The sequence below is a fragment of the Empidonax traillii genome, unplaced genomic scaffold, assembly GCF_003031625.1.
Source record: "Empidonax traillii isolate 1590-97213 ecotype Southwest subspecies unplaced genomic scaffold, ASM303162v1 scaffold457:size789790, whole genome shotgun sequence".
In the NCBI taxonomy this organism is placed as follows: Eukaryota; Metazoa; Chordata; class Aves; order Passeriformes; family Tyrannidae; genus Empidonax; species Empidonax traillii.
This window is the reverse complement of record NW_020955650.1, coordinates 402430-427557: the sequence shown is the minus strand read 5'-3', so window position 1 is coordinate 427557 and position 25128 is coordinate 402430. Positions and strand designations below refer to the sequence as shown.

The window sequence follows — 25128 nt, the reverse complement described above, 5'->3', positions numbered from 1 at the left end:
ACTGTAAACACAGACAAAGACCAATACTTCATACTCAGAGATCAATACAGTGGGATTAGTCTCTCAGATTTACTTCAACACTTAGTGTGAGGAATTTTCATAATTAAAACCGTAGCGGTGCTGTAATATTTTCTTATTTTTTTATTCCTAAGATTATTTAATTTTTATTCATCTCCATTTTCCCTCTTGCCGTTAGCAGGTGAATGGGAAAAACGCAGGAGCAGATGAAGCAGATGGTAACTGGAACTTCACCCTGTTGCCAGGACTGTTATTAACTCAGGTATAAAATGGAATTAAATGAAAATAATAAGCAGATTTGTAAGATTATTTTATTAAAGATACTGTAGCAAAGCACAGAATAAGCTTTAAAGATTATGAAAACTAACTTGGAATGTCTTTACTGATACTCTACATAGACTACAATTGCTGAGTTACAGAACAGTCACAGCCTGTTCTAGGTGTCCTATACTTTGTATACTGTTGAAGGCCTGTCTTTAGGTGGTGCTATAATATTTCCCTTCTCTGCTTCGTGGTGGTCCTACCATGCAGGTTCTCTATGGAAAGGACATCCCATTTTCATTTAGATTTCCCACCTGTATTGTGCCCTCTCCATGTAGAGTCCCTGGTGGTATCCGGCTTTGCCCAGATATTCAGTCTTCCCCTTTGCTCCCTAGAGCCACTGGGGCAGAAGTGTCAGCATTCCAATACTGCACTGAAGGCTTTTAAAATTGCCTGTATTAATGTTTAAGATGTTATGTGTTAATAGAGCTGATGCCTTCGACATCTGTATGCTAAAAGTTTGGGGGCTATGTAATTAGATTAAGCAACCACATTCAAAGATACCTGAACATCTTTTCTTGCATTTGTATAGCAACTTTATAAACTCAAAAAGAGTAAAGCAAGCACAGACACATGCCCTATACAAGCTGCAATACAGACAATATTGTACACACTTGGTAACAACAGTAATGAAAATGATGCCAAATATAAATAAAATTATAGACAGACTCTTCTTGAGATAACAGTTATAGTGAACAATGAAACATCCTTTTATAATCATGAGTAGAATTGGTAAGATGCGTAACTACAGCAGAATATAATCAGCATATTTTGTCTGCTTACGTCTTAATTTGATCCACTGTTGTCTGGGGGAAGCAAAAGAAATTAATATTTTTCTAATCCATGCTTGCTCTAATTTCAAGCATTTACTGCCTTATTGTTTTTTTCACTGAGTGGGTTTTTTCCCCCATTAATTTAGCTGGAAACATTAGAGATTCCTAAGATGTTCAAATCTGAACATGAATGCCTGATTCTCCTCTTCAAGCCAGCTTTTGCAAGGCTTAGATGCAGAACAAGGTGCACCCTGTGCCCTGTGAAGATTATTTCACATTTATTCATCTCCTTGTTGGTAAAAAACTTTTCACCATTCTTGTAATAAGACCAGAGCACCATTTCTTTACTTTCCACATACAAGCACTGTGCTTCGTGGAAGGTCCTCTTCAGCTTGCAAGTGATGATCATGGCAGCAGGGGGAATCAGGTCAGCTGGATCTCTCTCACCATCCTGTCCTTCCTCAGGGCCCCTCTGTCCTCAGTTTTTAAGATTTTTTTTCACCTTGTACTCTTTTCTTTTTCTCTTTTTTTTTTTTTTTTTTTTTTTTTTTTTTTTAACACTTGATAGTTTAGCGTTGTACATGAGTATACACTTGTAATGTTTTAACTAAAAAAATCTAAACAGTTTTTGACAGCAGCTCTAAGAAGCCTCATTTCAGAAAAGGAGCACTCCAGCACATGAATAGCAAATTCTGCAAACTCATTTCAGTGCAGCCCTGAACACCTGGCATCTGCCTCTTTTGGCTGTCTGCTCCAGGAAAGACTTCAAATTTGTTTGTAACAGGTGTAAGTAAGAGTCACAAGTAGGTAAGTTTTATAATACAGAGAAGAGTCCAAAACAACTTTTACTGCATGTTCTAATTTGACTGCTTTGGTGCCTTTTGCGATTGCTGCAGTGTGTCAAAAAAGCAAAGGTGGTGCCAACTCAGATCTGGCACACGTGGTTCTGAGTTTTATGAAATCTTTTGACGACCAGTTCTTCCTCATGTCTTCTTCAAACCTGGTTCTCTCAGTTGTTCAGAAGCTTAGAGGTCCCTATTTCACTACTGCCATGCAGAAAAGAAATGCAAGAAAAATATTAAAAGTCAGAAGCCCACACTGCAGTACTGTATTTGCTAGCACGACGTGGTCCCTCCCACCTCACCATGTGTGGTTTTACTCGAAATACCCATCCTTCAGTTATATTCAGAGCACCCACCACAGTCAGGAGCTCTTTTTAAATGCCATACAGTTCATTTCCTTCAACCCCTACCCCACCAAAACACAACCTTAAACAATGCTGCAATACTGTTTCAGAAACTTCTGTTTGTTTCTTTCTCCTTTGCCTTCCATTTTCAAAACAGCTAAAGATTCGCTGAAGAGAAACTTCACTTGCCAAACCTCACAGAAGTTATTTTTGATCCTGTGTGTGTTACTTTCCAGCGGTGGTTTATGGCTTGGCTTAGTGGATGCTCAAAAAATTGCATGAGTATTATTTCCCCTCAGCCTGGACTTCTCATAGCTTGGAACATGCTCACTATGGAATACTTCTTACTGCTTCGCATTTGCCTTTATTTTTGGTTGTTTTTTTTTTTCCCTTGCCTAACTCAGAGGTAACTGTTATGTATTTACTTAGCCCCCTCCTCCTCAAATTCTTATTTTAGGTTAAATGCAGATAAATTATACAAGTATTTAAAATTTCTGTCTCTTTTGACCAAACTATTTTTTGACAAATATGAGCAGCTTTGTATCCGATACGAACAGTCAAGGAATTGGAAATGCATGAATGTAACTTTTGAGGACATGGGGTTTTTTTGGTACACTGACTTTTTTCTCTGGATATGTAAATCACATTGTACAAAGTATATGACTGATCCACTACTAATTTACACTTGATGTTTCTGTGCACACTGTGGCAGTCCTGGACCAAGTGGTTATTGTCTACGCTGCAGAGCAGGGCAGGCTTCAAGGCTGCACATGAAGCCGGGTTTATCAGCTCTCTGCATTACTTACCTGCCAGAGCATCCTCAAGGCCAGCTCAGGGCTGAACTTCCTGGCACACCTCCAAGGGGAAAGCCTGGAGAGTGGTGCTCCACACTTGGGTGTGCACTGCGGGGAGCCCCGTGTGACACATGGCCAGGCCCTCACCCACAGCATGTGCCAGGCCCAGGCTGCTCGGCATGTTCTACCTGCCCTCTGTGCCGTGTCACACACTTGGTGGGGGGAAAAAAAGCACACTGGGACAAAAGGCTTTTGTTTCCTGCCGTGAGGGTGATGTGGACAGGGGAAGCAGGTCTTGGGCAAACTACTGCTGTCAAAGTACTGCTGGTTCTGGTGGCAAATCCATGTGTCTACCTTACACGTTCTTAAAATCTAGGAGGGGAATTCACTGGACCGATGCTGTTATCGCAAAGTAGCTCTTATATAACTTGCTCAAAAGTCAGGGAGTGCCTCTTTTCTTTTTTTTTTTTTGTAAATTAACAAAGGAGAAAAAAGCCATTCTAACTACAGTATGCATGTGAGCGTTATTTTTCCCTGGGCAACATCAGTGTTTAGCATTGCTGTTTATTAGGATGCCGGCCTGCAGATCACACACGGCTCACGCGCACGACTGAACTTCATTACACCACCACCCTCAAACACATCGGCTGTGCTGTGTGGGACCACCTCTGAGTGCGGGAAGGTGGGCTGCCTGGGAATATTAAATATTTTTCCGATGAGACTGCAAAAATACTGCTAATCAGTGCCAACTGTGGTGGTGTGTGGTGGTGAGCACACAGAGCTGCTGGCGCTACAAGCTGACAGCTTGTAGCCCACAGTAAGCCAGATTAGAGGTAAAACGTTGTGCCCCCCTCGCAGGCTCTAAAATCCCCCAGCTGCCCTAAGAACAGAAGCTGTTTGGGGGATGCACAGCTGCAGGAGGATCAGCTTCACCCTCCTCTCAGCAAGCGGAAACGTTCGAGCCTTTGGAATGGGAACACGCGCGTTCCCAGCGAGCCACGAGATGGCGCCCACAGCTCCATTCCCCGTATCCCTGAACATCTGCAGAATTCCAGCCCTTCGGAGAGGTTACAGAGGATGCAGCTCCTTCCACTTCATCAAAGTCGGAGGAAGCCTGTGATTAGCTGGATGTTTACAAATAAAAGGAGGATCTGGAGACAGATCAAAGATGACTCTCCAGATTTGGCACGATACCGTGTACTTATGCTAACAGCATCTGCGTGGGTTCGACTGTTACGTGAAGTGGCTGAACTTGGTGTATCTCATCATGCATTAAAAATGCTTTTTTAATGCTTAGTGCATTTATTAAAAGTCTGAAGATTCAGCCGGCTAAGAACCTGACAAAAACTAAAAAACAACTCCTCCCAGCTAACAAGATCTTACAGGCTCTGTTTAAGAGAAGCACCAACTGGGTTCTTCCTCAGCCTGCTTTCTGCAGCATAAAGGGAATCAAGAAGCAAAGATAAGCACTGTTCCAAAATCCAAAGGATGTAGTACTTCAGACTCGGTAAACAGGAGCACTAGCACTCAAAACAGCCTGTTCTCCAGTGATCTAAGTAGCTTGGCTGGTCCAATCCCACTATATACACTCCTTATTGGGAAGTCTATGGTTCATTCAGGGTCTCAGTTACTTTGGCACAGCCCAAATGACAAGGGAGAGAAGCAGATGGGAGATAAAAGATGTGGTGTGTGAACTACACTGAGTTAATGTATATCTGTTCTAAGGGACATCTTTGTTTTGACTCTGTCTAACAAACCAACATAGCTTGTGACGTCTGGAAGGCCACACTAGACTATTCCTACTCTCATAGTAGTGCTCTGTTTGAAGTTGGTATTTCTATTTGGGGTCTAAAGCCACACTGAACTTGATCAAATAAACATTCTCCAAAGGAAACTGCCTTTGAACTATTTAACTCTCTGCACAGCAAACTGAAGCTGAAAGAACTGTAACAATTACTTAAGATCTCCAGCTTTTAAGTTACTGTTCATCAGGACCTCCGTCTTTTCTGGCAGTAGTGACTGTGGTAGCAACAGTCACTAAAATCTAAGTAAAACACCACCCCGTCTGAAAGCAGACTAGGTGGGGCTAACCCTCAGACTTGCAGGCATGCAGACTGTGTCATATTTTACAGCATATGTAAGTGTACACAGCTTCTATTTAATCTACCTGATAACAATGCAGCACAGAGATCCGAGCTCTCTCCTGGGCTGTGGGGCACACTAAGACAATTTCTTCATCAGCTCCAAAGGATCCTACCCTGTATTTCCTCCTCCTCCAGTACTACTGTATTTATCCTTTTCCCGAAGGAGGGATATTTTAGATTCTATCTCTTAAAATGTCACTACTTTGCATAAGCAATTAAATAACCAATGGCTAGAGAACCTCAACAGTTTGGTAGCTGGGACTCTCTACCAGCAGGTACCAGTAAGAAACCCAGAGGCAGGGAGGGAGCAGAGGCTGAATCTGAATAAATGCTCCAATGATGACTTGTGTAAAAGGGAGGAGCGTAACCGATACCAGAAGTCTGGTGTATCTGCTGCCAAAACCAAAAGCAATCTATGGTATTCAGCAAACTCTATTTTTAGCCAGTGTATCTGCATTTCCACAAACTTTCATGGTCTTTGTGGCTTTTGCCATGGAGAGAGGGACCTTATGTTACTTCTCCCATTCATTTTCTGGGGAGTCAGAAGCAGAAGTCCCACTGGTGACCATCTGCAACGTAGTGGGATGGTTACCTAAAAAGGGGAGAACAGGTATTACTGAGTTGTGTACGTTCAGCTGAACATGTGAGAATTATTAAAAAAGGCAGGTTCTTAGCCCTAGTCATTGCTTTAAAACAGGAAGAAAGCACAGCTTCCCATTATGGAAAAAAAACAACAAAACCACAAAAACAGAAGGCCAAAGGGATACATTTTTAAAAGAGCAACCTTGTCATCAGGGGAGATGGGGGAAAAGAGGAAAGACTGATTTTTGCATCTTTCATGTTGGCAACGCTGCTGCTGCAGAGACCTTGGCAATGGCTGACCCTGGTGGCACTTTGCCTGACAGACAAGTTGAGAAACCAAGGATTTACAACAGTCCTGATTTCCAGTGGATTTCCTACAATCCACATAGCTTCCAGGATTTGGAGGCCTTTAAGGAATGCTCTCTTCTCATTGCCTGTCAGGAGTCTTGTGATATCTACAGAACCACAAGATACACTTATCTAAGATCATGTCTTATTTGCATACAAAAAAAGTACACCCCAAAATCTCACTGATGCAAATCATAGTTGAGTTTGAGTGAAAACAACAGCAGCAACAGGACTCTGTCAAAGACGAAAACCCTTGAACTATTTTTTTTCTCCCACCAGAAAGTCTAGGTGCAGCACTGTTGTTGTGGTTGTAGCTGCAGGAAGATTGGCTATGGTTTCAGTAAGCCAGAAGGCACAGGAAAGGATTAAACCTTTTCATTTTCCTGCAAAGAGAGTCAAAGACATTGACCACGTCTGAACATCGAGGTTCCCGGGGTGAGGTGTGCCACGCTGGCTACACAAAGCAGACAGTCAAAACCTGCTGATTTCTCATCTCATAATTTTGTTATGTTCCCTTGAATACATTAATATGAAACTTTAAAAACGTATTTCCAGCTACTCTTATATCGGGGATGTGTGTGAGTTACTGAAAACAGTTTCTCTAAAAGCATGAGGCACAGTATTGTTTTCCTGTGTCTTTAATTAAAAAAAAAAAAAAATCCACCCTACAAGACACTTGAGGGCAAAAATAAGTGAAACAAATATCTGATAGCTTTTCTCCTGTAAAATTGGCACTAGTCATTCAAGTACATGAAAAGGAACATGGGGCTGTTTGTTTCAGGGTTGAATATTTATAGTCATGATGAAGTGACTCCTGAGTCATGAGCTCTGTTGTCCTGTTACAAATTAAGATTTGTCTTTCTTTGTGAAAAAAATAAAATCACAATTAATTCCAGATTTGTAGAAGTGACTGTAAAAGTGGCAAAAGACATTTAATTTACAAAATGTGTACTGATTTTTGCCATCTTTCCCCTACAAAATCTCAGCCTACTCACATGTCTCAAGAATACACTGCACAGCAAAATTTTAGGATTTTTTTGGAAACTGGAATACAGAAAACTGGTTCATAGCTGAGAACTACAGAAATGTCAGCTTTTAAAAACACGTTCCTAATTTTTAGCCTTCAGCAGACTTTATAAAGTCAAATTAGTCATGCTTCATCTTGTAGGTCTTCCAAGTCTGTGAGAAGTATCAAACCAACTGAGAACTAGGGAAGTCAGATTTGATTTTTAGCATTTTCAGATTAAGAAGTACTTAAAAGTCAGGAGCAGGCACATGGGGACGGTAACAGATACTGCCAGCATCTCCTTATTTTACACAGGGAATTATCCTGAGCTTCCAGTATTAGACCAAAAATGAGATGACTTTCTCCCCTTACAAAAAGCAGTGAGGGGCAGAGGGCAGCAAGAGAGCTCCACAGCTGCTCCTGGGCCCACAGCTGGAGGGCATGAAGGCCAGAGGAAGGTGGGAGCTGTTTCTGGTGTTTGGCCAGACAAGGGGCCCAGCTCATTCCTGGCCCCGGGCCAGGCCAACCACACAAGCCCAGTGGCGCAGAACACTACACAGCCTGCTTCAAGAAGGACTGAGAAAGCTCCAGAGCATATTTGTGGGATGAGCTGAAGGCAGGAAGGTTTCCAGTTCTCACGAAGAGGGCAGATAGCAGAGATGTGTCTCATTTGTAAGAAGCTGGGCTGCCTTTTTCCTTATCAGGAAACAGGACACGAATGTAAGAGTTCAGCTTGCCTGAGGATGCTTGGGGGAGACAGAGACCGACTTAAACTCGGGACATACTCTGACTTCTGGTACAGCTGTTTAAGCAAACGAGCCCCCTCCCAGCCACTCATTCCTCCCCTCGTGCCACCCCTTCTATTGTGCTTGCACAAGATCTGACACAGAGACGGAGAGGGAAGCACAGCGGGAAACTGGTCCAGCCAAAAAACAGCCCCATAGGGAATAAAAAAAAGCCCATTTTTGGATTCAGTTCATTGTGAAGCTACATAAATGCGTGCCTTTTTTACAAAAGAGAGGGTGGCACACAGGGGATATGAGAGCTGAAACTAATAGGGAGGAAGAAGGGGCTGCCAGGGCTCAAGGTGGCACTGCCTCCAGGAGCAAACTCATGTCCTCACCAATAGCTGAGACTCTTGATGGTTTAGCACTAATGCAATTCAAATGCAATGCTGCAGTCAAACTTTTCTCATTTATAGCAATGTATTTTTAATATATTATCCAGGGCAGTACATTTTCTGTCTTCAGCTTTGATTAAAAAATATGCTGAATTGTATTTTCACCGTCAACTGAAAATATTAAATAGAGAAGACCCCTAACAAGAGCCTCAATTCTTAGAATTCTAGGATGTTCTGATCTACTCAAATGAAGATTTCCCCACAGACCTGGCTACAAATATCATTATACACAAATGTAAATACTATTTGAACCAACAAGTTGCCAATCAGCATTTACAAGTATATATATATTAACATTTGAAAAATCTCCTCTGAAACTGAGAAAGAAGTGCAACAGCTTTTGTGATATTTTAAAGCTCATTCTAGGTCTTCATTAACTCCCTTTTTTAACCTTTCAGTAAATCCTGAAAGCTAAGAGCTAGGCTGGATACTTATAAATTATTTTCAGGGTTGCAGCCCACACCACTGCCAAAATGAGAAAAACAACAGAACAGAGGGAAGGCCTCCAAAAATAAGAAAAGCAAATGGCTCAAAAATATAAGTTAGAGAACCCAGCAAATCTTTCTTTCTGGCTATGCCTTGTGCAATATGATACACTCACACCTCCAGTTTTAAAGATCCTTAAGTGCTTTAACACTCTAACACTCCCCATAGTGCACTAAGTAGATGCAAAGGAACAATGTTATGTGACTGAAAAGTACAAATCAGAGGAAACAGAACTCTTAATGAAACATTTTTGCTTCCCCTTCAAGTGACAGCAAAACTTCTAGGATATCGTAACTGCTGCTGATTTTTTTTTTTTCCATGTCTGCTTTCATTCTGTCTCCACATTAAATCACTGTTATCATGAAACACCATCACTTCACTCTCCTGAGGATGCTGTCCCATTCTGGAAAGGACAGTCAGGACTGGCCAGCCCAAGGCTGCCTCAGCACCCAAGCCTTCTCCCCATTCACAGCAGCCAAATTCCTTCTGTCACTGCAGGCCTTTTCTTCAATGCTCCCATGCTGTTCCCCTGCACGCTTTTACATGTCTCCTTAAACACTCTCCCCATCTACTTGCAAGCCAGGCTGACTTGTTTATGCCTTAGCACCTTTGATTTGTTCTCTTATATTGCCCTTGATCACTTCTCGGGCTACTTCAGTCATTTTGATTTTCTCTGCCTACATATAAGTAGATCTGCTCTTAAACTTCCCTGCAGTGTAATTCATGCTCTTTGTGAGCCTTAGTCTGGACATTCATACATGTGCACTCCAAGGTTTTGTTTCACTAGAAGAGGAAAAAACAGCAAGTTCAGTTGGAAAGGTTTAACAAACTTATTTGTTACTACAACACAGCTTGTAATTGAAAACAAAGGTACTCCAGGGTGTTTATAAGTACACATAAATACCATCATTCCCAGTTCCTCCATTTAACTTCTGTAGTTGGCAGGTCTACTTACACTAGGAAGTCACTTTTTTTGGGAAACATTTCTGGGTCAAGTTCAGACCAATACACTGTTAACAAGGGCTCCTGATCCTGAGCAGCAGGCTCCATAAATCACCCTTAGTCCTTCACTGTATTCAGGAGTGATCCCTTAGATTGCAGAGGTCACCTCCTCCTTTTCAACAAGGTCTTTAATCTGGGCTGTGCTGTGGCCCTGCAGCCCCTGGGGCAGCTGGGTCGCCGTCCTTGTTACGAGCTCCGAATCCGCGTTTGTGCCGTAGTGAGCTCATGGCTCCGGCCGACAGCTCTCCCAGCCAAGCTGAGTCATTCTCACTCCGGTCTCAGAGGCGTCTACAGGACATTTTATCCACTCCTCCAGCCACCCCCTCCATGCCACCTTTGGGATTTGTTTCCCACTGCACAGCTCTAATCCTGCCCCGCTGCCATTGCCACTCCCTCCCACTCAGGATCTCTTCTCCCACTCAGTCTTCCCACTACTCCAGTGCCACAAGACTCCCCCACCAACTCCCCCAGTGCCCTCCAGTTCTCCCTCACTTCCCTTGACTGCTTTTCCCAATCCAGCCACAGCTGACATCATGAGGGATAACATGCATGTGTGCAGTGTATGAACCCCCCAGCTCTTCCCCTACAGCACCTAACTGCTTCACTCTAAGACAATCATTATAGCCAAATATTTTGTCTTTCAAAGAGTCTCATCATCACCTTAGCAACACTTCCAGTGCTAAAAGGTGTTAAAATACCCATCCCACTTACTCTTTGAACCCTTGTACACTGAGCTTCAGCCTGGTTTGGGATGGGGAGCATGGAATAAATCCTAAGGGGTGAAGTTCTGAATTAACTGCAAAGCTGGAGTGCATCCATGCCTGTGCTCTTTTTGGCCCCAGTGTTGATCAGGACTGGGCTGGTTTCAGCATCACACGAGAAAACACAGGATTGAGCGGTTAAAGCAAAACATTAAAGGTCTGAATTGCACCCGAAGCAGTTGGTGCCCAGGGCCAGCTGCCACGTCAGGACTGAAGTCTGGTGGGGGAGCCTCCTCCATCACTGCAGAAATGCACACATCTCCCAGCCAAGAGAAATCCTAATGAACATTTAAAACTGAATAAATGCAAGGCAATTCATACTGATTTGAACACTTATAGTGGAGATTCTGTACTGTGTTCATTTCTCTAAATAGTTTAACATTAAAGCTCGATACTCCTCATAATCCCCAAGAAACAAACTCAACTCTGACAGCAACAAGCTCATGAAAGCCCTGGAGTAGACCCTCAGCTCCTGGCTCCTATTCACAACCCCACCACTGGCACACGAGGTGATAGAGTATTTCAGTTGGAAGGGACCTACAATGATCATCTCATCCACTTGCCTTAATTGCTGATCTAAATTACTTTCCTCCCTCCACGTCTCAGTAGGAAATAGCATTACCCACCCTCTCTGATAAAGTAAGATCTGCTGGGAGAAAGTACTGCTAGGTTTTATTTTTTAATCATTTTCTCTACCATTACATCCAGGATCCTTTCCTCCTCCCCCCCATCACAAATCACACCCTTAACAAAGGTTTAGACAGCTGGTGCCTAGGAGTCAAAGCCAATAGTTCTCTCAAAGGCCAAAGTGCCTCACTGAATTGATGTCAGCTGGTACTTAGCAGGATTTTTAAATTCAATTAAATTAAGAGACAAGCTACGCAGATTAGGGCTCTGCTAGAGTCAGAAAGGAATCTTAAAAGGCATAAAATGTCTTTACATTTATTAAGCAAACTCTGCAGTCTTTTCTTGTTATATTCTTGTTGAGAAACAAAACATTCATAAAGTATCATGAAAACAAGAGGCAAAAAAACTAAGGTTCACGTGAGCCACACTCCCCCTTCCCCTCCCCACCCAAGCAATGGCACTATCTTCACACCCATCCTGCTTTTAACTTTCCAACACAAGCAGCCAGGCACGGTTCACAGCCAGGCTGAGAATGCAGTCTCCAGTGCACATGGCCACGCTGCATTCCTAGGAACCCACCACGGCCACTCCTCCCCTGTATGTTAGGATAAGCAGGTTAAATATACCCACAGAGGTACAGACAGTAAAAGAAGGGCCAATGTCAGCTGAGCAGTTCTGCTAGGACTTAAAGTCTGGAAAACCACCACTGTGCTGGGAACTCCTGGGTTATCCCGACAGTCAGTAACTCCCTTTCCCTTTGTGCACTCCCAGTCCAAGCCTGAGAGGTTTAACTGAGCCTATGTGCTCTCACTCTGGGATGCACATTCCAACAAAGCCAAGAGGCAGGGGACCAGGACAGCCAGCTCTGCCCTTACGGCAGAGGCAGAGCACAAAGGATTATTTCTTGGCATTGTTGTTTTGGCTTTTTTTTTTTTTTTTTCATTTTGAAAATTAATTTGGGATTAAGAACAATTATTCTCTTGCACATTAATCGCTGTGATCTAAAATTTTCACATGAAGAAACAACGCATGGAAATATTAAAGCACTCATCTTACGGACATGGATCCGAGAACTGTTTAATAGCAGTCAGTGAAGGGGTAACATTGTGCTTTTAATCTACAGTTTAAAAATAATGATTTGTATATCTACTTAGTAAAACAATAAAATTAAGAACAGAAACTGGTATTAGGAAACAGTGAAAATGTAATAATTAAACACATGATGCTTTTCAAAGCTATATACTTAATGAGCCTAAATAGACACCTATGGTTAGGAGGGTCTTAAAAAAAATAATAAAAAAAGAGACTTATTTTCAAATTTTTTTTTTCCTTTTCAATTTTTTTCTACTATACTTATGCTTTGCTTTGGTGTTCTCTCTGCTGCCAACTTAATGCTTTTAACAGTATGTTTACGCTTATGTTCTTTTCAAATGCTTGGCATTATAGTGAGATCTCATATCTTTCCTCAAATTAAATTTTGCTCCACATACTCCACATGTATACAGATGAACATCCATGTGCTGCTCCAGTTGCTCATTATTTGGGAATATCTGAAAGCAGACCTGGCATATAGTCTCTCCAGCTGATAAGTGAGATATCATATGCCGTACATGGTCATGTTTTCGGAAGTTGCCTTGATCACAAATGGAACAGACATACCTGGCCATGCCTTTGTGCATATCATTGTGGAGCCGCAACTGGCGCTCTCTTAAGAACTGCTTCCCACATGTCTGACAAACAAACTGTTTTTCCTTGGTATGAACGGTATAGTGTTCCCGCAAGTGGCAGCGCTGGTAGAATCCTTTCCCACAAAGATTGCAGAAATGCTTACGTCTGTGATCCCTCTCGTTCTCTTCCAACATGGAGTTCTTGAACAGATCTTGCTCCAGGCAGTTGGACATATGTTCAACCACCAGGTTTTCAGTTTCAAAACGCTGACCACAATTAGGGCATCGGAAAGGACAGGCAGAATGCTTGTATAACTGTTTTTTTTGAAGGCTGTTCATTTGGAAGTGACTGTCCCTGAAGTCCTCTAGCATCTCTGCAAACATCATATCCCTTATTTCCGACTGCTCCTCAGGGTTTTCTTCTAAGTCCATTTTCTCCTCAGAATTTCTGACCCCGTTCATGGTCAGATCCTGGGGTTCTCCACAGGTCTGTGCATGATCCTGTAACTGCTTGCCTTTGACCAGTATTTGACCACATTTGCCACAAGCACATATATTTTCTATGTGTTTGGATAAATAATGAGAGGACAAATCTTCCTCGGTGATTGTTAGCCCACAAAGTTCACAGGGAGCGTTCTCCACGTCTTCCTGCACCGAAGATGCCTTCCTGTTAAGGTGCCGTGGACTTTTCAAACACTTTCTTTCATCCTCATCCATGGACAAACGGGGCTTTAAAGTCTTCCGAGCATTTCTCTTCTCTCTCATCTCTTCCTCGACGTAGTACCTGTAGAGCGGCTCTTCCTGTTCATCATCCAGGTCGTCATTGTCGGAAGACTCGTTGCAGTCCTTATCCGTCACCTTAATAATATTAAAATCCTTCAGCTCATCTGTAGGATTGTCCTCCGGTTCCATCTTGATGATAATCCTCTTCCTCTCAGAGGCTCTGCTTCCTTCTTCACCTGAGGTCTCGGAGGCAACCGTGCTGCTTTTCCTGCTCGTGATGTTTGACACGGGAGATGAAGAATCATCTGCGGCTTGGCTCGAATCCCCCTTGTATTTTTCTGTTTGTGTGGAGATCATTTTAGAAGTAGAGTCCTTTTCACTATAGTCTATTTTCTCAGTACTGTAGTACCTGGCACTTTGGTAGGAATGCCTGTTGGTGCACGTTAACACGTGCTCATCCAGTAGCTTTTCACAGCTAAAACTGAACCCACAGCTGTCGCAGGTGAAGCTCCTTCCAAACCGGCGCGAGTGGGACACGCGCTCTTTCGTGTGAGAGAATTTGGACGTGGTGCTCTTTTTGCAGACATCAAACAGCTGCTCGGGGAAGCTGTTTAGCTGCAAAGCTTCTTCGTCAGGCTCTTTGTTATGGGACGTATTCACTGTTGAACTTGGCGGCTCCATGCCCCACCTGTTCGCTTCGCTGCCATTTCTAGCGAGCGCGTCTTCATACATTCGCACGCCAAATATCATTTTGCTATTCTGGGTGCTAGAAGCAGAAGATGAACATTTTAAACTAGAGGAGTCTGTATCCTGTATATCTTCTAGACATTCGGGTACGTTATATAGCTGTAAATAGTTCATGGCCACTTTAAATTGTTCAAAATTGGCAGGGGCTGTCATGATTTTTCCTAAATACATGAACTGTAAAATAAGATCAAAGCATTCAGCGCTAATCTTCATGTTGCTTAGATTCAGCTGGGCTGTAGTGTGTTGATGGTTCATAAAAAACATTCTAAAATAGGAGCTGCAGGCAGCAAGGACTGCTTTATGTGCTTGAAAATAAATATCATCGATAGCGATGCAGCAGTCGCACAGAAAGCCCCACTCTCTTTGGTTGTTTAGCTGCTGAAGGACATAGTTGCTATGGCTGGTTCTTGCCATCTTGTACTTCGATTACAGCCCTGCACAGAGAAGAAGATATCTGTTAAATCACGAGCACAAAACCCCAAACCTACTTAAACGTAGGGAGGAACTGCCATCGTTTTGCTCTCTAGATCTTCCTATTCTGACAGTTTGCGGTACAGCTTCCTGTCTGGAGACCTTTGCTGGTAACTACTTATGAATACTGATGCCAGTGAAAACATACATAATTCCATGTGCTCACCACTAGACTTACAAGACTAGTAAACTAATAAACATAACCACCACACATGTCAATCAGAGCTATGCTGCTAGAATATAAATTAGCAAATATATCTCGAAGTCCTCCAGCCAAGATTTGCAGATATGAATTCTGAATGCAGAACTTCAAAAACTTCACAGGGTAGACTTCTGTAAGATGGCCCCGGGACAACACCTATACAAGGTAAGCTGCCTGTCAGAAACCACTCTTCAGTCTCAACTTGCCTTTTAACCTGTCAGTCCAACGGCACATGATGCAACTCATACTGGAAAACAGGCCAGGCTCAAACTGGTCTGTCCCTCCTCATTAAAGGAAACTAAGAGGCATCAGTGGGAGCACCCACACAAGCTACTCCACACATTCTGCCCTTCATGGCAGCTCAGGGACTGTCTCAACCTTCCTGCAAACCAGGAACCGCAGAGTCAAACGCCTTCTGAGAAGCAGAGGGCAGCCCGGCTGCGGTGGCACGTCCCACGTACGAGCCCGTGCAGATGGTGACCATGCGAGCTGCGTGACAGCCACAGGGGCTGCACAGGCAGGAAGTGGTGCACGCCGTGCCTCCAACTGCTCTCAAAACCACCAGTTCAGAGCGCTGAAACGTTACCAAAACACGTAGATGGGAAACAGGACAAAGAAAAACTCAGCAATGGAGAACTGAGAGAGCCAAGCAGGCCAGAGGTGGAGCCACGGTGAAATGAAGCCTTGACAAGGACTGGGGAGAAAGGCCTGTGAGTGCTGAAGGTTGCTGTAAGTGAAAGGACTAACTTGTCCTCAGGAGAAAAGAGGAAGAAAACATATTGGTTTATATTAACAAAAATATCGAGAAGAAATGCACTGTATACAGGAGATGTGCGTTTGATTTATAGAAGATAAACTTAACCAAGTGTGGCCAGATCCAACAGTTAGTCACGACTCATTTAGGAAAACCTTTACTGATGCACATAATCTGCACAGGGTGAGGGGGTGAGAAACCAAAAGAAGGTACAAAGAACGCCCTAACTGAAATGAAAAACATAAAGCAGTAATGAGCATTCTTAACATTTTGAAAGGTTATCACAAACAATGCAAATAACTGTAAGAGAGTTGTACAAATAAAGTACAAGCTAGGAAATGACATACATTAAATGGCATTTTATGACTCAGTGAAATGCATGGATTGATTTGCAACCAACTCTTTCAACTGTACAAAATTTAAACACAATACACACACAAATGCTCCCTTTTTCTTCTTATTCCCCCAACAGCTTACATGTCCGAGGGGGAAAAATGGGTAGAGAAATTAAATTCCACAATTACTGTTGAATTCGCAAGTCATAGGCGTTGCCTGGCTTGTTAAGCAGCAAGCCTGACCTGACATTAAGTCCACGTTCTCCATTCCACAAAGGACTGCCACGGAGGAAACGCACTCAAGCTCCCAAGACAAGAGCATGCTCACCCCACCCAGCAATATTCCCCACTGCCAACTCATCCAGCAGTACCTCTGGATCACCACCAGCACAGGACCTTGTCTGGCAACAGGAACATTGAGATTTGGGCTGAACTACAGCTGATGATGAGCATCTGCATGGCAGCTGCTCCTCTCCTCTCAGCCCAGCCCTCCACACCCAGAACTCCAGGCAAGCACCCTGCCATAATAATTCTCGGACCGGTTTGGCCCAGTGATGTTCACTTTAGAAATGCAACTCGTTGCATGGAATTCATTTAATGGCTTTCTCGCTAACTTGCAAAACAGCGGCTTTGAAAGTAGGAGAATCTCTGAAACCACTTCACACCTTTTCTACAGACATTGATCATTGTCTAGGTCACTGGGTAATTTCAGATGTTTCTGCATAGCAAAGCTCTTGACATCAAATAATAATAAAAGTGTACTTCATATTCTTCCATGGGTAACGTGTTTTGGACTTGAGGCAATTCATTAGATGCTAAATGTAATTCAGTCTACTGTATCAAGAACAGCAGCTGCATAATGACAAAGAACTGACTTCAACTTCCACACTGTAAAAGTGAAAACCAGTGAGAAAATGAGATGACAGAGTCTAAGGTACAATTGACCTCGTGGTGTAAACTCCCAACACAACAAGAAAAGTCTCAGGACAACTCATATTAATCTCCCCATCCTCATACAGTGACAAGCTTTAAATTTATTGTTTAATTGTGTTTTTTCTACACTAAAAGTACTCCATCATGTCCACCGACAGCAAAACAGCAGTCCAAGCAGCGAGCCTGTACCAAAAAGGTGGCCACAAACTATCTGCACACACCTGCAGATGGGAGCATTTCCAAATGATGGGAATGATGAGTGCCAGCACACAAACTCGCCTTTTTTAAGTATTCTTCTTTTAGAAAGGTGAAAGATATTTCTCCTCCTGACAGAGGAATTCCTGCAGAGCTTTCAGCATGTGGGTCCCAACACACAAAAAAGACCCTTTGGCAATGGTTTCCTCCCGGGAACTCTGGGAAGAAACAGCTGGAGCATGAGGTGGCTTGAGCAGGATGGCAAAGTGCTCAGATGCATATCCGGCTTCTACTGCAGTAGTACTATATGTAAGTATTAAAAGACTGTTTAGGGTTATTTATGTTAATGAAAGTAATGGCATCCTCCCTCTGGATGTTGTATTAACCTGCTGCATGTAACCATGTATTTACAGCTGCCAGCACTTCCCACCATGAGCGCCTGGGTTGGGCTATTTAAAACTCTAACACATTTCAACCAGCAAAGGCAAAACTTTCCTTCTGAGTTGTCTACTTTGGACTGATTTATTTGCCCCTCCACTCCTTCCACAGAAAAGGTCAACTAAAACGGTTCATAAAATGAAGCTAAGAAAAAGTTTTCATATATGTAGATTAATATTCTTTTAAAAATAAAAAGTTTCTCTTCCAAAATCTTTGAAGAGACACTTTACGTGGGAGGAAGCGTTATTTCTTGGATATGTTGTCATGATATAAAAATCTGCCTGAATTTGGCCAAGCTATAAGCTTGAGGGAGAAAAGATTAAAAATATCAGTTTATTCACACTTAAAAATTTTGTTAGTTATTACCATCTCAGATTACAGCCTGGCTGAGAACATTCCATCCTCTCGCAGCTCCTTTGTACACGGGGGCCTGCCTGAGCCACCCCACCTGCAGTGAAACCCCCTTTTTGCACAGAGCTCTGCCATGGTTTTAAACTACAAAGGGGTTGATGCAGACAGAAGAAAGGAAGTTTTTAAGATGAGGGTGGTGAGGCACTGGCACAGGTTGCTCAGACACGTGGTAGATGCCCCATCCCTGGGAACATTCAAGGTCAGGCTCTGAGCAACCTTATCTAGTGGAAGATGCCCCTGCTCATAGTACAGGGGGCCGGACTAGATGACCTTTTACGGTGCCTTCCAACCCAATTCCATGATCCTATGTGCCTCCTCCACAAAGGCAGGAGCTGATAGTAGGGCTTGCTGGAGATCGATCCACATGACAACTCCCTGCTGGGCTTTATCATCCCTCCAGGTAGCTGGATGGAGAAGATGCCCAGTTCTAGCTGATGGAGAGCCAGATCCAGGAGGGGATGTAGTGAAAATGCAGGGAGACTGGGAAATGTAAGAAGGATGTGATGGAAAACCTCTGGAAGTTTGAAGGGTGGAGAGAGGCAGGCTGGGAGGGGAGTGCTGAGGCAAGAGGGGAGACTGGGATTAGGAAGCAGCAGTGGGAATTAAAAGTGGGGGCAATGAGGGTCTAAACAGTGGAGGGAAGCTGCTTGGGCAAGGGACTGGGAAAAGCCAAGGTGCAGGTCCTAGGGCAGAAGGGCTTAAAACACAGAGATGCTTTTGCTGGGGGAATGGGTGGAAAACAATTATAGCATTCACCCCTTCAGAGCAGGAACTGCACCTCAAATCCCCAATCCTGCCATCCCTTTGCTATCAGCAAGCATCACAGGCTTCCTGACAAACTCCTTCCCATCGAGAGCAAGCTCACAGAAAATGATCGTTTATCATTATTTTGTTACTTTAATTGCTAAAGTGGCAGTGATCTGCATTCATCACCCATGTGGGTGGTTCAGTACTGCAAACTATTTTTGAAGTTTGCTTTGGAAAAAAAAAAAAAAAGCAGGCATTAGAATAAAAGCAGGTCTTTTTACAGAAAACACAAGATTTCAAAGTTAAATGTGTACACAAGAAATGCTGTAATTAATGCAGGACTAATTCAGCTGCCATTTACATATCATGTATTATGTATATACATATATTATGTATAGATCATAGTAAAATTTCCCTTACTCAGCACATCCTTTGGATCTGTCCAGGCCTGGATCTCAGCAGCAGCAAGACAAGATCCCTGGTCATGTGGCAAAGCATTTGGAGGATGTGAAGTGAATGGGAGGCAGGGGACAAAAAGGAGGATCTCACAGCAATGAGCACTTCTTGGAGAACATCATCCCATTGCTGCCAGTCCCACGACAAGTCACTTCAACCTTTTTTTTTTTTAAGTCTGGCTCCCATTTTTTGGATGTCCAGTTTATTCACACAGGTAAACACCATCAGCAGCAACTAAGGCCAGTGGGAGCTATCCTCTGTATGTATTAAACACCAAGTATCTTGGAAAAGTAAAGCTCCATGCAGGCAAGTTTGTCAATCCAACATTTTAAATTATTTCTCATCCTCTCTGATTCTTCTATTTTAAAGAGGGGAGAAATGCCAGCCACTTGTCCAATGGACTAGCCTTTTGTGAAGCATCCCAGTACTGGAGGCACCAACCTCACAAAGCCACAAGGAACACAAGTAGCTCCAACTTCAGCAAGGATTGATTTGTGCAGTAAATGCAGCCCGGGCCACATTGTAAGCAGTGCTGAGTAATGCAGAGGTGTTCTGAAAAAATGTGCTAGGAAAGCATCCGATACAAAACTGAAGATATCTGAGTTGGGTATTTTCACTCTGATTTTCAAGTTCCAAGTCTCCATATGCATTCTATTGCCCTAGTCAATGTTTATTTTTACAAGGCCACACTTTGATTCAAGCTCTTTGTCTGCCACTAGATTTTTTTCTTTTGAGACACCACTTACATACTATTCAGATGTGACCATGAACAAGGTAAGTTGCACTACTACACTAACCAAATATGTTGTTTGTAAGTCTGCTAACAAAAAAAGAAGAGAGAGGTATTTACTACAGTTCCATGCTGTCATTTCCTCAAATTCAGAGTTTTCTGAGATGTTTTAAAACAAAAGAAGTAGAAGATCCTGAAGCAAAGAACTGGTAAAGCTCTTTTGCTAGCTCCTCTGTCTTTAAAACAGACTTACCACAAGGTTCAGAATTTAGGAGCCTTTCGGCTCCTAAAATTAGAAGGTGGTTTTCAAAACCCAGCATTTCCACTGCTGAGCAGGCAAAAACATAGCGCTTACATTGTTAGTTACTGGCTGCTTTTCTTTGGAAACCAAGAACAGGCTGGACAAAAGTGCAATAAAGGAGTGGAGAATTTGGTGCTAATAGAAAACGAGGCTGGAAAACCTCAAGCAAACAACGCCCAGTTACCCAAAGAAACAAGCAGGTGGGCAGCAGAAAGCAAATCCCCCATCGCAGTCTGACACCGTACCCCACCCTGCCACGGGTTCCCAAGAACTCTCCTCCCTAAAGTATTTTGCCTCTGTGGGTCAGATCCACCGAAGAGCCTTGATTCCTAAATGACAGCATCAAGATGCTGCAGAGAAAATCCTACACAAGGTTTATAAATTCTCCATGTGATGCCCAAGGATTTTAAGCGTTCAGCTACCGCATCAACCACAGAGCTCTCAACAGGCTACAACTTTTACCTAAACAAAGTCAATAGGAAGCCACTGACACTGCTCTGGGACTGCACAGTCCCAAGTGCCTCAGTTCACACAAACACTGCAAAGCCAGCAAAGAACTTGGGGCCAGGTGACCACCGTCCACCTCAAGAGTGGCTAAGTTCGCATTGCAAGCATAGCCTAGGTCATGAATTAACATAACTATGGAAAAATTCCATGTACTGACAGGGAAAATGTAATTAAGCTCCATTATTCAGGCTATGAAGGACTGAAGGTATAATTTACCCTCCTCCCATAGCCCTTCCAATCGGCTGCCTCAGGTGTGCTAGCTGGGAAGATTATTCCAATGATGGAGATACTCATCTTCAGACACATCCTGATGGCTGAATCAACTCATTTTAAACAGACTCCTGGACAACAGAGAGAAGAACCAAGTTTTATGACACTTGAACCAGGGAAAAGTCAGATGTTCCAAAAACCCCCAGCCACGAGCTCTTTGGGCCACTCGATCCCCTCCTCAGCCAGCAGTTCTCTGCTGATTCAGCCTCCATGTCCACAAATGAGACACAGACGTCAAAATTTAGCAAGTTACAATTCTCAACTGCTTATTGAGAATAGTTAAAATGTGTTACATGGTCTTAGGTAAGAACACTCCTCAAAAGACACAGGATACAATGTCATAAAAGCTTGACAGAGTAAATTAAGAAAAGGGAGTTTGTGCTAAAGCCCCATCTCAACTTCAAACAACTTAAGATCAGTTCTAGGGAGTAAAAGTACTAGAAAGATCTTATGCAGTCCTTTAATGTAACTTGCTAGCCAAAAAGGACTACTCTAGAAAGTCACAGTTATCTTTTATCTGTCACCTTTACAGCTGCCAGGCAACAAGGTAATGATATGTTTAAAAGAAACAATTAGTGGGGAAAAAAATTATATCCAATTTATGCCTTGTGGCAGAAAGATGAGCCTTTTTACCTAGGCTCTCCGACTTACACGAACTTTCAACTGCAGGAGGCATCTTAGTGGTTTAACCATGTCTTGAGACCCTCAAGTGAAGTCACAAGTGCCTTCCAGGAAAGCATCCTTGGCTAAATACAGGTCGTACTTCAGTTTAACAACTTGCTGGATGCATGTGAATGAAGCACAGTAACTTGTGACACACAAGCAAACTACAGATTTCGTTGACTCTTTCTGGTCTTAAATGTTTCACATTTTACTTTCAGCACATTAAAAATAAAACTAAGGCTACTAAGGTCTCCATCCAATTAAATAGGTTTAATATGGGTAAAAAAGGTAACAGCCAGTGAATTCTGGAGTTCTGCAGTGACACAGCACGCACAAAGAAAAAAATTACCAGACAAATATGAGGATATAAACGGTCTTCATGCAAATTATGTCAGCTGTTGTGCCCACATGCTGTGTCCACAGCAGAACTCTGCGTGATGGTGTTTACCGTGCCCAAGCAGAGGCAGGGCAGGACAACCCAACCACTGGGGAACCACTGGCCAAACTGAAAAATGAATACATGGCTTCTCATGCTACACAAGTGTGAGGTCTGGAAGGACTCTAGTGAGAGGTCCAGCTGTAACAACTAGGAGAAAGGACACCGGGCTTTTGTCAGGTAACTTTCACTATCTCAGTTCTGAGCAGCTATTTTATTTCCATCCAGCAGGTAAATAACTACTGTGGCTTTGTCCATCCTGGATTTTCAGGGCTCTCCACTGTCAGCAAGAACGGAAATCTATGAAAGAAGTGGCTTCTCACATTCAAGTAAGAAAGCATCTAAAAACACAAATCCCTGGCTGGCATGAGCACTCTCAACATAATCACTGCAAATTCCTGTGCCAGTGACAACAGTGGTTGAGTCTGATGAAGAAAAGACTTGTGCAAGCAGAGCTGAAGCATCTGTTAAGTCTGTGATCTTATTCCACACAAAACTTTCCGGCTACTAGGAAGAAGTGTCTTCTATTACTTCTCTGAGCTTCCCACGCAGCACAAACCCATGTCTTCATTACCTGCATCCAACCCCCGCGGGTCGGTGCCTGCTGGTTCCCTGTTACCTCAAACAGCAGCAGAGTGCAATTAATACTACTTGTTACTCCTCAGGTTCTCTGGCCAGTCACCCAAAAATCTCTCCACAATCTTGTCAATTCGCTGTGCCGCTGCCTAGGAAAATCTCTGCCAGTGCTGCAACCGCTCGCGTTTGGCCGGTTTTCCCCAAGGCCATATGGTCCCAACGCCTCTCCCCCACTCACCATGAAAGCTTAAGTTGTAATTTGGTAAAAATGAGAAGCCCGCATCCCCCTGCTCACGGCTGCTGTGTGGGTTTTTCCAAGAGCTGTAATGAGGAATGTTAAACAAACACCTTTAATTAAAGGAATGTTTGTTTAATGTAATTAAATGCCTAAAGAACACCGCACTGTTGCAACCCCAGATAGTTTTGCAGTGTGTGCTGTGCCTCGCGATACTCTAGTGCGAGGGAAATAATGCAAGCAAATGACATAACCTGCCAGTAAACATCCAAATATTAAGCAGCATCCAAGCCATGCTACCCATATACCAAATGCCTACGTGTCAAGAGGAACCCGCACTCATCTGTCAGCCGAAACAAGCCAAACTTGAGAATGTGAGTTACAAAAAACCCTGAAAAACAGAAAGGAGTAGAACCCCAGCCCCAAACCCACATGAGTTTTCAGTCCCTTTTACTCTCTTTACTACCTTTCTATCCGAACAGAAAAGATGAGTCCTTTGAGGAACGAGAGTGTCGACACCGCTCCCAGAGCGGCACAGAGCTTGTTTTTAATGTGATAAAAGTATTCCCCTTCCTTTCCAGCCGCCTCCGAGGCGATCCAGCGCGCTGCCAGCCCCGAGTGAAACCCAAGTCTCCCGCCTGGCAGGGTGGAGCATTCCCTGGGGCTGCGGCTCCGCTCCGTTTTTCGCCGAACCACCGCAACTCGCTCGAAGTTTTGGGGTGTTTATTTCGTAAAGACAAAAGGAAGAGAAGCGGCGGGACCCACCGGGGAGGGGTGGGGGAAGCAGGGGGCGGGCGCGATAGCGGCTCCCGAGACGTTTACCGCGACTTCGAGTCCCGGAGCCACCCGGGCGGCGCGGTGCCCTTCCCTTCCCCGCCTCACGCCCCTGCACCTCCCTAGGCCGCTTCTCGCTCCCCAGCGCGGCATCCCCCGACCCCCCGCCCGCCCCGCAGGTGGAGCGCGCCCGCCGCGGCCCCGGCAGTGCGGGCGGGAGGGAGGGAGGGAAGGAGGGGAAGGCGGGCGGGAGCCGGACCCGCCGCGGCGGCGCCGCCGCTCGGCCCCCGCGCAGCCCGGGCGGCGCCGCTCCGAGCGACCCGCGCTGTGCCCGGCCCGGCCGCCGGGCGCAAGGTCACCGCGGCGGCCGCCGGCCCAGGCACCGGCCGCGGCTGGAAAGCCCCTACCTGGCAGCGCCGCCGCCACACTATGGCGGGCCGCGCCGGGCCACGCCGCCGCTCGGCACTTCCCACCTCCCGCCGCCGGCGGGAGCTGCGGCCGCCTCCCCGCCTCCCCCTCCCCGGCTCCCGGCGCCGGGCCCCGCTTACCGCGGCGCGGGGCGAAGCGGCGGCCGCCGAGGGGAGAGCCGTGTCCGCGCCGCTGCTGCTGCTGCTGCTGCTGCCGCCGCGGCTGCAACAAAGGACTTCCGCCCCGCCGCGCTGCCGCTGCCGCAGCGCCGGCTCCGCCGCGACCGCACGGGGCCGGACCCCTCCCCTCGGCGGCCGCGGCTCCCGGCGCCGCCGCTGCCAGCGCTGCTGCGCCTCCCGCCGCCAATGCCGGGCCCCGGCGGGCGGCTCCCTGCCGCGCTCCGCTCTCCTCCCATGCCGCCGGGGACGCGGCGCGGCGCGGGCTGGCGCTGCCGGCGCCCCCTCCCCGTGTGCCGCAAGCCCGGCCCCTGGCGGAGCCCCCCGGACCCGCGGCGGGCGCCCACCGGGACCCCGCGCCCGGGCTGTCCCGCCCCGCTGCTCTCCCAGCCCCGGGAATCCGCCCCTTCCCCGCGCACCCGGGCTCGCTCCACGGATCGGGGTGTCCCTGCTTTCCCCTCGGACCAGCGGCGACTGGTGCGGACGGGGAGGCTCCGGTCCACCGTGTGGGTGTCCGGCGCTGGGGGGTTGTACCCGCAGTCCCACGGCCCCCGCGTGGGACAGTTTAAAGGCGAGAAAACCGCTGCGAGCTGCGTGAGAAAGTATCTCCTCCTCGCTGCGATTTTCACACGTTCATACCACCGCCCGCCCTTCTGGAGCTTCACGGTGATGCAGGAGCACAGGGCTGGCAGCCACCGCCACGCTCTGTCACAGAGCCCGAGGACAGCGCTTTTTTTCATCTTCC

The 25128-nt window shown here is 45.2% G+C and overlaps 1 protein-coding gene across 5 annotated transcripts; it reads right to left on the bottom strand.

Annotated features, from left to right (window-relative positions):
• Positions 1–315: 315 nt before the first annotated feature.
• Positions 316–24900, bottom strand: ZBTB1 (zinc finger and BTB domain containing 1). 5 transcript variants are annotated; one of them, XM_027895335.1, is made up of 3 exons: positions 24348–24406; positions 12888–14799; positions 316–2158 (listed from the first exon to the last, which is right to left on the bottom strand). In XM_027895335.1, exons 2-3 carry the CDS (start codon positions 14777–14779, stop codon positions 2122–2124), a joined length of 1929 nt encoding a protein of 642 aa, XP_027751136.1. In that variant the 5' UTR covers positions 14780–14799; positions 24348–24406; the 3' UTR covers positions 316–2121. The 5 variants fall into 5 exon arrangements, with proteins under 5 accessions (XP_027751136.1, XP_027751135.1, XP_027751132.1 ...); XM_027895334.1 differs by lacking the exons at positions 316–2158; positions 24348–24406 and adding an exon at positions 24803–24900 and having other exon boundaries at positions 11521–14799; XM_027895331.1 differs by lacking the exon at positions 316–2158 and having other exon boundaries at positions 11521–14799.
• Positions 24901–25128: the final 228 nt, after the last annotated feature.

What these genes read in the sequence shown, in the direction of transcription:
- ZBTB1 (XM_027895334.1), bottom strand. Translation starts at nt 14,779, where the DNA reads ATGGCAAGAACCAGCCATAGCAACTATGTCCTTCAGCAGCTAAACAAC.